The sequence below is a fragment of the Rhea pennata genome, chromosome 14, assembly GCF_028389875.1.
Source record: "Rhea pennata isolate bPtePen1 chromosome 14, bPtePen1.pri, whole genome shotgun sequence".
Classification (NCBI taxonomy): domain Eukaryota; kingdom Metazoa; phylum Chordata; class Aves; order Rheiformes; family Rheidae; genus Rhea; species Rhea pennata.
In genome coordinates, this window is record NC_084676.1 from 21,036,731 (window position 1) to 21,049,979 (window position 13,249).

Genomic DNA, 13,249 nt, shown 5'->3' on the forward strand with positions numbered 1-13,249 from the left:
CCTGACCCTTAAAAAAAATGCCTAATTTTTACGGTCTCTTTGACAGTTGAAAGCTATTAGGTTAGAAAAGCCCAACCCATTTTCACATGAATATACTCAAGGATTAACGACTAGAGGTCATTTAGGAAAGCTACGAGCTGCCCCACCTTAAAAAACCAGCTGTACAATAGGCATCTTGAAGTATTACAAAAAAATTATGTAAGAAAAAATGAACAAGCCTAGTTCACGGTATATAAAGTTAAAGGAAATTGCTAAAACCAGACAGTAATAGCTATAAAAGGCACAACTTCCCTTTTCTGATATACACTTGTAAACTTTCTTCAGGTTACATGCATAAACCAAAATGCTACCTTAACTTTAAAAAAAATTCCAAAACACTTTACTAAAAAAAAGAAAAAAGAAAAAAAGAAAAAAAGCCTAGAAAATTGTCTCCAGCCAACTGCAGAAATTAATTAGCAGAACGTTCATAACACAGCCCCAGAGCTTGTCACCGGTGGTTTTGATGCATCCATGTTTGTTGCACAGGGGGAGAAATATAATCTCTGACAAATAAGATTTATTTTCCTTTCCTTTCTCCCCGACTCTTTCTTGAATGTGAGAAATGCGCTGATTCTATAGCCTAAATCTTGGCCCTCTGTAAACCACATGTAGTGCATAATTACAAAAGAAACACCGCTGCAAGGACAAAATTAATGAGTCTGATAGGTTTTTACTTTCTTTTTTTTTTTTTTTTAAAAAAAAAAAAAAGCTATCATCTGACGTTTTCTTAAGGCAACCCTTTTGTATTAAGGCAGTCACTTTTGATGAAATAAGAGCTTCTTGATATTTCCATTTGAATATTTTGGTATCTGATTGCTGATGATTTCTGCCAACATCTCTGGGAACTCAATACTCATGGATTTATCCAAAAATGTCTGGAAGCAAAAGCTCAGAAGATTTTCAACCACCTACAAGTGATAAAGCAAAGAATTATTTTCATAGGAATGCATACAGAAGAACTATTAATCTAGATCTTCATTTCTTATGCCTATACTGCAAGTCACAGGCCAGGGCGATAACTATTTTGACAGCTATCTTAAGTACTCTGCACACTACTCAGATAATACCTGCAATGCTCAGCAGATGCACTCAGTTATCCTCATCTTACTTGGTAAGTCTTGTACATGCCATTCTAATATAGAACACGTGAATAGACCTTGCAAGGTCTTCAAAAATACTGAAAAAAATGTGTTTTGATTCCCATTTCAGCATATAAATAATACAGATGTGGATAATCTTAATAGGATTTTGATCCAGCTCTTTTCAGGTGCTTGGTAAACCAACAAGAAAGAAGTGACTTCTAGAACACAAGGCTTCTCCTCCCAGTTTCACCATTACGTGGACTACTTTGGACAATACATACCATTTAGGGTACACAGCACAAGAGGAGACAGCCTGAACTATGAAAATCTTTGCAAAATTAAACCACTACTAATACCAAAAATAGCATTGATTCATTACTTTAACACACTTTCAAACATTTTCATAGATTCTTGAGAAGTCTGCCTTTGAGACAATACTGCTTTGAAACTTCAGATTTCCCCTACAATTACAAAGTAATTTAATTTTAAGTTAAGCCATTTTAAAGAAACATTTTAAAGAGATTTAGTTTTAAAAACTGAAGAGATTTTAATTTAAATTAATTATAAAATTAATTGCTGTAAAGTCCAAAAGTACTCTGAAAACACAAAGTAAATCTCTCTCAATTAATCTTCTCTAGTTGGACAGTAGGGGAGCATACCTCCCAGTATTTATCCCTTTAAATACAAAAAAGAATAGAAGAGATTACTGCAATATCCCCAAACGTATCTACCTAGCATGTTTACAGCTTTCATTTTAAAACTCACATCATGCATAGAGTCCAACAGTTTAGTCAGTTGATAAAATCGTTGCCAGTTCTGACTTGAGTTCCCTTCTCTCTTCACTATGGCCTTTCCCAGCTCTTTGATGTATGTCATACGAATTTCTTCAAACAAAGATTGACTCTTCAGGCCTTCCTTAGGAACTGTAACATTGACATCAAGCTTTAAGACATTACAGAGCTATGGATTGTGTCATTATGTAAGTTCTGTTACATTAGTTGCACAAAAATGGCCAAAAGAAAAATAAATCCAGGACTTAAATTTTGATTTACAAAATCAAAGTACAGCTGAGATGCAAGGAAAATGAGAGGAAATTGAGACTGGAGGACTAGTTGGATGAATAGCCTTGGCCCTGCTAGCAAAATTAAAAAAAAAAAAATCTCCCAAACCAACCCAACAACAAATAGAGGGAAGAGAACCAGAGCATGGGAGGGAACAACACCGAGGACTGGAACTGCCTTGACAAAGAACAAGTAGGGCTGGGAATTTCTACGTTCTCAATGTGTGGGAAAGAATGCAAAATTGGAAAGATTCCATGAAAACTGTGTGTGTAGAGGGGGGGGAAAAAAGGATCAAATAATGTGTCCAGGCAAGACAGTAACAAAGACTGGACAACAAACTGACTGTTGGTGCAGAAACCCTGGGAGCAGTTGGGGAGGAATGAGGTCTTCGGCAGTTCTTTGAAACAGGGATGGGAAGGCGGGATGGCACTGGATGGACAAGGAGCCTTGGATTAGAAACCTGGAGGAGTCTGTATTCAAACTCAAGTCAACGATAAGTCCCTGTGCCCACGTTCCCTTATTAGTAAGGTTTTTCTAAAAGTCAAGAGCTAGTGAACAGTAAACAAATTAGGCATATGGATGCAAGTTGTCTTGAAGATGTTTGACTCAAAGCCTAGATCACCTTGGTGAAGTGACAGGAATGAAGAACTAAAGATGAAGAAGAGAGAGAACCAAGAAAGTTGACTGCTAGGAAAAGAGGAGGCCACCGTGGAGACAGGCCACTAAAAAGGTGACACACTTTATCCTGATCTGATTAAAATCTTCTTTTTAAATTAGGTAAGATTTCAAAAATGTTTAACTCTGCATATTACAGAGGGAGACAATTACTGTATGTAGGATGGTATGCTGAGCACCGTACCCACTGATCTTTGAATGGCCTGCCTTGCATCCAAAACACTTGAGGAATTGCCAGGAGAGATTTTAAAAACTGCTTTAAATCTTCGTTTTCAAACATCTTACACAACACACAACAGTGTGGAGCTAAGACTGGGCAGGTTTCCTTTCGGAAGGACCTTTGTCGCAGTTCTGGACATGGAGCGCGAAGCTCTGCGGGGGCTCTGCCGGGGCGAGCTGCCCGGGAAGGGTCCTGCCTGGCCCGCCCGAACGGTGCGGGGCTAATACCAGCCACTCGCTTCTCCTGGCCTCCTTCCTTGTGCACATCCACGACCTCTCTGGTTCACAGTGCAGACACTGTTTGGTTACAAGATCCCCCTGAGTTTATAAGGCAAAAAGCCTGAGACTACCAATATCTTATTTGTTTAAAGGACTTAATGCTTTATTGACTAGAAAAATTTAAAGATGAGGAATATTTAGGTTGTTACTATTATGAACTCTTTAAACTTTAAAATATTTGCTTTTAAACTGTCTGTCCTGAAAAATCTGTACTTGTACTGTGTTATTGCTGGATGCTTTTAAAGCATACTACCATACAATGCCTTGTCACCATACTAAAACAAAATAATTTTCTGTCGAATAAAAGCAGCAACAGCTCCAGGAAAACTACAGTCACTGCCTCAGAATTCAGCTTTGTCAGCCCTCTGGAACTGAGGGTATTAACATGATGCTTGAAATGTCACATGGGATGGAAATTTTCCAGTACAGATAGACACACAGCTTTAATTGTTCAGACTGAACTGTGCAAGACACAGTTACTGATGCATGTCTGTTCACATACACAGAAACATGATTCTTTATTACTTTAAGCAAGTCTCTAGATTGCAATAGAGCCAAAGTTAAAACTGAGGTCATTAGGCAGTTACCACTGTACAGCCCATAAAGAGAAAAAAAATCACTAGGTAAAAATGAATATGAATACTGAATAAAAATAAAATTAACATTGTGAAAATTATTTGCATAATGTTTCATATTAGCATATATTCTAAAAAAGGACTATTTTGACACTGTACTTTGACATTTCATGCAACAGAGACCCATAGAATTTTAGTACATCATGTTTTTTTTATAACTAGTGTATTTCATCGAAAAACACGTAAAAACCATCACATACTCAATTATATAAATACATCTTATGACATGTATGAAAAATCCACCACACACTTTTTAGTTACAAATACAAAAAGCTGTAGTTGGATTTAACAACCAGTTTTTAATTAACTTTTGAGGGAGTTAAATTTTGGGAGGAGGGAAGGGAAGAGCAGCTTCACTGGACCAGAACGTAGTTTTTTTTTTTTTTTTTTTTTTAAGATTTTGAGAGTATAGATTTGCCTATTTCTTGAGATTTTGAGCCACTCACCCAGTTTAGGCTTATTGAATCTAAGATTTTTGAAGATTTAACTGCAATCTTGAGTTAGGCCTCCCTGTTGTAGTTGCAATGTTTTGAATATAACCCTTAATATCTTAGCATGAAGAAGACTCAGCAAAAGTCTTGCTCTATCTGTTAAAAGCAGCGCTTCCCTCAGTAATCCTATATGGTCAGGTTCAAATTGGAACGTTGTGGCTTTTATTTGCTGTCAGATACCTAACACACTATTAAACTATGGATGGAGAGCTCATAATATTGGCAAGATAAACTTACATTGTTTGCATATATATTTAACTATTCACCTACTTGTAGAGAGGAGAAGCAATGTTTTCATGCAAAGATACTCTTCATATGACACTTGAAGGCGGGACAGCTCTCGGGCAACCATAAGCATATGTTTGCATTGTTCATACATACAGGGTAAATTCATTCTCTGCCTGAGAAACAAGAGCATAAAAATTAGTTAAATGTCTACATCTCTAAAAAAAAATCTAAATTTTTCCATGCTTCATTCCAGAGCAGTGGGGGTTGCAGCAGCAAATGATGAGCTTGTATTTCATCTATTTTATGGAAAAAGAATCTTCTATTTTCTCCAGTAAACTCATTTAGGGCAAATGTCTTGGTCATCACATATAAACAGTGGCCTTGAACAGCAATGACTAGAATATGAGGTATTCAATCCCAGTATTATAAAAGAAGCCTGTCTTCAACAAGGACTGATCAGTAAGCGCTGTCTTTTATCAATGGACAACTTGTGACAGTTCATCATTAGCTTCATGCAAAAATCAAGTTCAATCACTGCTTGACAAAATTCTCCAAGTCTGACAGCCCCAAAGTATTTAGTGGTTTAAAGAGCCATGATGAAATGATACACTACACTAGAGATGAGATTTTTCTATTTTTCTAGTTCTCCTCAATACCTTTGAGAATTCCACCTAATCTTAACACATACTAGCTCACTAGTGACATCAGCTTTTCTTAATTTCCCTATTTTCAAAATGACTTTATTCTTTCACTTGTACCTTTTTATGTTCTTAAAGAGATGCTCTGCATTTGCAACTGAATTTTATTACCTATATAATGTAACAATAAAGTTTCTAACCACAGCTAGAAAGAAATGTCAACAAGGAAAATCCTGGAAAGCTGTTACTTGGAATCAAGATGACAAACACCGTATTTATGGATTTATTTTCCTTTTCCCTTTTTTCTATTTTAATGTAACCCTGCATCAAGATAGGAACTCCTCTTTTTGTTTAGTACCTCAGCTGAATTAACAGTTCTCTTAACATGTGCTGTTATAATTAGCTACTGTGAATACTGCAGGATTACAATTTTGGTGGAAATAAGCATCAAGGCCAGATTAATTTTGAATGGCGTAAGAGATTTATGTATAATATGAACTCTTTTCATATAAACTGTTGGAGAGAAAAGGTACATGTTTCAAATGAAGTGATTATCCCATCTCCCTGCAGTGATGTTAGTAATTTATTTTTCTTTAATGATGTATCACCACTTTCAAAACATCTATTCAATGTTATAATCTTTAAAAAAAACCCACAAAAACAACAACAAAAAACAAACCCCCAAATCCACTTAAACCCCTCTATAATGTACGAGTGGGATTTGGTTATGAAGTTGCACCAATTCCTCCAAAGACGCTATGATTTAAGTAAGGCAACAAGCAGGATTGCAACCCTGGACTTCAGGAGAGCAGACTTTGGGCTCTTCAGAGACCTAATTGGTGGAATCTCATGGGTTAAGGCCCTAGAGGGAAGGGGGGTCCAGGAGAGCTGGCTAGTATTCAAACATTACTTCCTTCAAGCTCAAGAGCGGTGCATCCCTATGAGTAAGAAGGGCAGCAAAAGGGGCAGGAGAGCTGCATGGGTGAGCAAGCAGCTCTAGCCAAATTCAGACAGAAGAAGAAAGTACACAGACTGTGGAAGAGGGGACAGGCTACTTGGGAGAATTACAGGAATGCAGTCAGAGTACGCAGAGATGCAGCGAGGAAGGCTAAGGCCCAGCTGGAATTGGGTCTGGCAAGGGATGTCAAGGACAACAGGAAGGGCTTCTTCAAATACATCAGCAGAAAGAGGACTAGGGAAAATGTGGGCCCGCTACTGAATGGGGCGGGGGCCCTGGTGACAAGGGATACAGAGAAGGCAGAATTACTGAATGCCTTCTTTGCTTCAGTCTTCACTGCTAAGGGCAGCCCTCAGGAATCCTGCAGCCTGGACGTGAGGGAGAAACTCTGGAGAAGGGAAGACTTTCCTTTGGTTGAGGAGGAAAGGATTAGAGACCTTCTGGGCAAGCTAGACATCCACAAATCGATGGGCCCAGATGGGATGCACCCGCAGGTACTGAGGGAGCTGGGGGATGTTGTTGCCAGGCTGCTCTCCGTCATCTTTGAAAGGTCCTGGAGAACTGGAGAGGTGCCTGAGGACTGGAAGAAAGCCAATGTCACTCCAGTCTTCAAGAAGGGCAAGAAGGAGGACCCAGGCAACTACAGGCCAGTCAGCCTCACGTCCATCCCTGGAAAGGGGATGGAAAAGCTCATTCTGGATGTCATCTCCAGACATATGGAGGAAAAGGTGATCAACAGTAGCCAGCATGGATTCACCACGGGGAAATCCTGCTTAACTAATCTGATAGCCTTCTAGGATGGAATGACTGGGTGGGTAGATGAGGGAACAGCAGTGGACGTTGTGTACCTTGACTTCAGCAAGGGTTTTGACACTGTCTCCCATAACATCCTCCTAGAGAAACTCAGCAAGTGCGGGTTAGATGAGCAGACAGTGAGGTGGATTGAGAACCGGCTGAAAGGCAGCAGCTCAGAGGGTCGTCATCAGTGGCGTGGAGTCTAGTTGGAGGCCTGTGGCTAGTGGCATCCCCAAGGGCTCAGTACTGGGTCCCATCCTGTTCAACTTTTTTCATCAACAACCTGGATGAGGAGACAGAGTGCCTCCTCAGCAAGTTTGCTGATGATACCAAGCTGGGAGGAGTGGATGACACACCTGAGGGCTGTGCTGCCACTCAGAGAGACTTAGACAGGCTGGAGAGCAGGGCAGAGAGGAACCTCATGAGGTTCAACAAGGGCAAGTGCAGGGTCCTGCATCTAGGGAGGGATAATGCTTTTAGGCACCAGTACAAGCTGGGGGCTGACCTGCTGGAAAGCAGCTCTGCAGAGAAGATCTTGGGAGTGCTGGCGAATGACAGATGACCATGAGCCAGCAATGTGCCCTTGTGGCCAAGAAGGCCAATGGTCTCCTGGGGTGCATTGGGAAGAGTGTTGCCAGCAGGTCGAGGGAGGTGATCCTGCCCCTCTACTCAGTCTTGGTGAGGTCACATCTCAAGTACTGTGTCCAGTTCTGGGCTTCCCAGTACAAGAGAGACATGGAGCTACTGGAGAAAGTCCAGCATAGGGCTACGAAGATGATCCGAGGGCTGGAGCACCTGCCCTACGAGGAACGGCTGCGAGAGCTGGGCCTCTTCAGCCTGGGGAAGAGAAGACTGAGGGGGGATCTCATCAATGTGTACAAGTACCTGAAGGGAGGGTGTCAAGGGGATGGGGCCAAACCCTTTTCAGTTGTCCCGTGTGACAGGACCAGAGGCCATATGCAGAAATTGAAGCACAGGAGGTTCCGCCTGAACGTGAGGGGGAATTTCTTCCCTGTGAGAGTGACGGAGCACTGGCACAGGTTGCCCAGAGAGGTTGTGGAGTCTCCTTCTCTGGAGATCTTCAAGGCCCGCCTGGATGCAACCCTGTCTACCATGCTCTAGGTGACCCTGCTTGAGCAGGGGGGGGGTGGACTAGATGATCTCCAGAGATCCCTTCCAACCTTACTGATTCTATGATTCTATGATTTTTCACTTCTCCTTTCCTTAGCCCCACACAAGAATTACATAATATAACCTCAAAAGCATGCTGGAAAGCATCATAAACCTTATTAAAAACAAGTATTAGTACAAGTCTAGAAAAGTCTTCATTTCCAAATGCATGCTGTTGGACGACAACTTCCAAAGCATACTAGGACTATCTGTGGCACTACCCTATACAAAAAAGGTATCTACAACTATACAAAAATGGTATCTACAGCTGTACACATGCATGTACAGACCTGAACCTAGGGCACTATGGTCAGTAATCAAGGACTAACAGAAAGAATGCAAAGTACACACAAGGTATGTCACACACAGTAAGATGTTCAGATGCAAGATGTTTCCTAGGGCACTTGACATAAAGCACTAAGCACTATTTGGCTGTTTGGCAAATTTTCTGCTAACTCCTTTGGGTTGTATCTAAGGGCATCTTACATATCTCAAATTGAGTAATTTAAATGCATTCCATGACAAGGCCCAGCAGTTTTCCTCATGTAAAAATATTACCACTTCTGGGCAGAAGGTTATAATAAATATTATGAAATGGATCAGCCTGTCATTTATTTCCATCTGCTATAAATGCAATCACCACCACAAGTCTGAGAATCTATACAAAGACATATTTTTTTTGGAAATACCGAGGCTATGTGAATTGCAGTCCTCAGAAAACTAGAGGAAAACCCAACACACCTCCCTTCAGACAAGCCTGAGTAAACAGCTGAGCTCTGCACTATGCCCTGGAGGGCAACAGACTGAGGCTGCGTCAGAGCACAGGGACACCGGGCAGTAGACAGTCCTTAACGCTAGAAAACAACCTGGGAAGAGGTCCCAGACGTTCCCTTCGGCGACCTCCTGGCACGCATGCCTGGATGAGCTCAGCCGCTGCAGCGGACACGGTGGCCGGAGGGCGCTGGGGAAGGATGCTCCTCCCGGCGCAGAGCTACGACCTCTGGGCTCGTACTAGGTACTAAGCTTATTAAAATAGGTACTGTACTTTGTGATGGCATTGCACACGATTTTTTCTTAGTAGAAACCATGCACAGAAACGTATTGACTTTGCAGAGTCTTCAGAAAGATGCGATTGTGCCTCTAGTCTGTTTTCAACCACCTAGTATTCCTCCTCTTTCTCATCAGGTATCTCAGAAAGGAATGCACAAGTTAGGCACCAGGTGCAAGTTTTAGCTTGGTGACAGCCTATGTAATCTACACTTAATGTACAGGCGCATGCTGTGTGGGATGAGTGTTGATGACAAAAGCATGTGAGGATTTTCAACACTACTGTGAGTCACTTAGATCTGCTAGGTCTATGAAAGAATAAATTCAGTAAACAAAACACTGGTATTCTGAAAAACAGACAATACTGATTCCACAGAATTAGTTACAAACGAACGTTAAAAAATTCTGGGAATAGCAACTGATAAAACACAGTTCCTAAAGCCATAAAAGCTTTTTTCCCTTTTGTTCAAATAATGCCAGTACAGCTATTCAGAATAGCATACACTATTATAAGGACAAGTGAGATCAAGGATTTGACCTAAGAACAGCAAAGAGCTAAGATGATGAGCGTGCAAACACAGTCAAAAATCCAAGACACAGGACTTTTAAAAGCTTCTTTCTGAAGCTATGCAGCAATTAAATGATGTTCACCATCTGATGAATGCAGCTGTACATTGCTAAATGCTCCTCACTGTAATTTTACGTGCACTGTGACACAAATGGGAGGCCTTAAGCTGATATAATAATAGTGCCAACTCTAATAAAAGCATGTTTTGAATCACAAATTGTGGACACAGTTATACAATACTACAAAATCACAGGTTTTTACAGTCCCCAAATACTAGATGATGGTCCAAAGCCTAAGGTTTACTGAGCTGCCAAACTTTTCAACAACTTGATTTATATATATAAAACATGTATTACATATAAAATTGTCAGCTGATATAGACACATCCACATAATAAATCATTTTTGTTTTGAAATGTAAAATGATGAGCTTATTGAATATTCAGACACTAATCCACTAAATCATATTATTTCTACCCAGAAACGAAGTACAGAAATCTAAACTTAAAGTATTTTCCAAAACCTTAGAGTAACTCAAAATACATTTGTCTCGGTCTTGATTAAAAGCAGAACACGAGTTTTTTTTTTTTATTATTATTATTTTCATCCTACCTGTCTGAAGAGGAAAACCTGTTTATGGCTTATTCATACTACTTTTTTCCTTTGAAGAGAATTCAGTTGTGGAAAGAAATGCCAGTTTTACGAACTACAGAACTAAGCTGTGCCTGTATAACTCTGGCATTTTTTCCCATCAACTGAGGTGGGAACTGGATCAGGCAACAATTGCCTTTCAGCAGTTTATTAGATATAGGAGAGCATTAAATCTTTCCCATTGCCCTGTCTAGGTTTACCATCACCAGCTTTTCAAAGTCCTTTATTCTATTCCTTCCTTAAATTCTAAAGCTGGAAGTGGCCGAGTGAAACACTGCTACTTGGACAGAGTGCAGCGTAGGACTACGAAGATGATCCGAGGGCTGGAGCACCTGCCCTACGAGGAACGGCTGCGAGAGCTGGGCCTCTTCAGCCTGGGGAAGAGAAGACTGAGGGGGGATCTCATCAATGTGTACAAGTACCTGAAGGGAGGGTGTCAAGGGGACGGGGCCAAACGCTTTTCAGTTGTCCCATGCAAAAGGACAAGAGGCAATGGCCAGAAATTGAAGCACAGAAAGTTCCACCTGAACATGAGGAGGAATTTCTTCCCTGTGAGAGTGACAGAGCACTGGACCAGGTTGCCCAGAGATGTTGTGGAGTCTCCTTCTCTGGAGATCTTCAAGGCCGCCTGCATGCAACCCTAGCTAATATGCTCTAGGTGACCCTGCTTGAGCAGGGAGGGGGTGGACTAGATGATCTCAAGAGGTCCCTTCCAACCTTACTGAATCTATGATTCTACTTTCATTGCCTCATCAGAGGAACATCTGCAGCAAGCTACTTTGACTACCCCAAGCCCAGCTATCACTATTTAGCTTCTAAGAGCTGAAGAGTAAGATAGAGGCCTTCTTTTCAAGACTTTGATTAACGGGAATAGCTAGGAGCACAGAAAAATCAGAGGCAGGCATAACGTCAAAGTGACTTATGTTCTTGCAGAAATGATAGCCGGATCTCCAGAAACTCATTTTCCCCCTCTTCCTGGTTTCATAGATAAATTAAAAGCTTAAGTTTACAGATGTAGCATTCGAGTTACTGTTTTCCATTTCTACTTTCACGTGAACATTAAGCAAAGGAAATTCATATGTTCATCCTTTATGAAGCACACAAAGTGGGAAAATGCTATTCATAATACTATGGATCAGTAAGGTAAAGCTTACAACTACAGCTCTGCCATGGTGAACCTTCCTGCAACAAATGCTGGGGAAATAATTTATCTTCATAGCACAGTAACTTTATAATTCATCCTACCCAATCTTACCAGGATAACCAAAATGTGATAAACAGCATTTTGGTGGGGTTTTTTTCCTCCTAAATAAATGATAAAAGTACAGACATGAAATATTCAATAGGGAATTCAATTTTTAGAATATGACTGGTCAAACAACTAGGCTGCCAGCTTAAGACTGAAGAACAGAGTTTAGTTATCTTTTCCACCATAGGGTACATTGACGGTACTCCAGGAACATCAATTATGGAGTGATCTACATAACTATGAATGAATTGTGGCATTCAGCACTATAACAAAACTACTTAAGTTCTAAGCAAAACATGTCCACTGACTTCTGTGAAGTTTTTTGTGCCTTCACAAGAAAGGTATTTGTAAATGCTAAGGATCCGTTAGCTGAAAACGTAGGATGACAGAATTACTGACAGGTTAGACAGATTCTTTATGTACAGCCCAGCAGCATGGGGCTGCCTGAAGACTGTCCACATGAACAAGTGAATCTTGCTATTCCATATCTAAAAAGCAGCAATAATCTTACAGGGATAATACTGCACAGAGTTGGTGTAAGGAAAAGTGCATGAAAGACTAATGATGCTCAGATTCTGCCATGGAGCAAGAGAAGGACTTATTACTACCACAGAGAATTCAGTCCTAAAAAATAGCACAGTTATGTCTGCTTAGATCCTCAAGCATTGAGAATCCTTCGCAGAGAGTTTCTCTTCCTGAAGCTCAAAATATTGAGTGGTACCCAAACATGAGTAGGACAAATCTTCAAAACTCAGAAACTGAATAAAACAAATGCTTCTAAAAAAGCACTCAGAAAACAATCAAAATACAGGCTCTTGCCCTTGTCTTTAACGATAGAAGTAACAGAGCTGAACAGACTGCATTCCTTGTTAGTAGAAATTACTCCCTCTATGCTTACTAAAAGTAAGGATGGGACCTTAGTTCTCTCAGTGGGAGATAATCTACAACAACTTCTCAGCAACTTTTCCTACGTTCATATTACTGAACACTTTACCTGTATTACATTGCTGCAAGCTACAGGTAATGATGCTGCAAAGGAAGTAGCTCGAGACTGGCTCTAGTTTATTACTGTAATGAAAATACAAAGGAAGAAATGTGGTGATAAAGAAATAATGTGATTACAAGCTGCATGTCTATTTGGTTTCTTGATTTAGGTTGTTCGTCATAAAACCTAAGAATGCTACAAACCAAAACAACACTTCTGGTTAGAAATGCCTGCTGCAGTCTCCTCCCTTGCATCAGTCACATTCCTTAACCGTCACAGTGTGATCACTGACAATCAGTATTTTCAGGAAACTATTTCCAAAAGCTAACTTCAAAAGCTAACTTCAAACAGGGAATATATATTAACAGAGATTACAGATTTCTCAGGTTTTTTGACACTAGAATTGACTTTGGCAATATATTTAGAATTATATTAAATAATGTAATCTTAACAAAAATACAACGCTGAAGATACATTTAA

The 13,249-nt window shown here is 40.3% G+C and overlaps 1 protein-coding gene across 3 annotated transcripts in view; it reads right to left on the minus strand.

The window, feature by feature from the left end:
* NR3C1 (nuclear receptor subfamily 3 group C member 1) overlaps positions 1-13,249 on the minus strand; it is a 74,898-nt gene continuing 61,649 nt past the window's right edge. For all 3 annotated transcript variants that reach the window (XM_062587081.1, XM_062587083.1, XM_062587082.1), the window contains exons 7-9: positions 4,752-4,882; positions 1,887-2,044; positions 1-947 (exon numbers count right to left, since the gene is read on the minus strand). In XM_062587081.1, the coding sequence (XP_062443065.1) occupies positions 795-947; positions 1,887-2,044; positions 4,752-4,882 (442 nt within the window). In that variant the 3' untranslated portion in view covers positions 1-794. The remainder of the gene's footprint in view (positions 948-1,886; positions 2,045-4,751; positions 4,883-13,249) is intronic.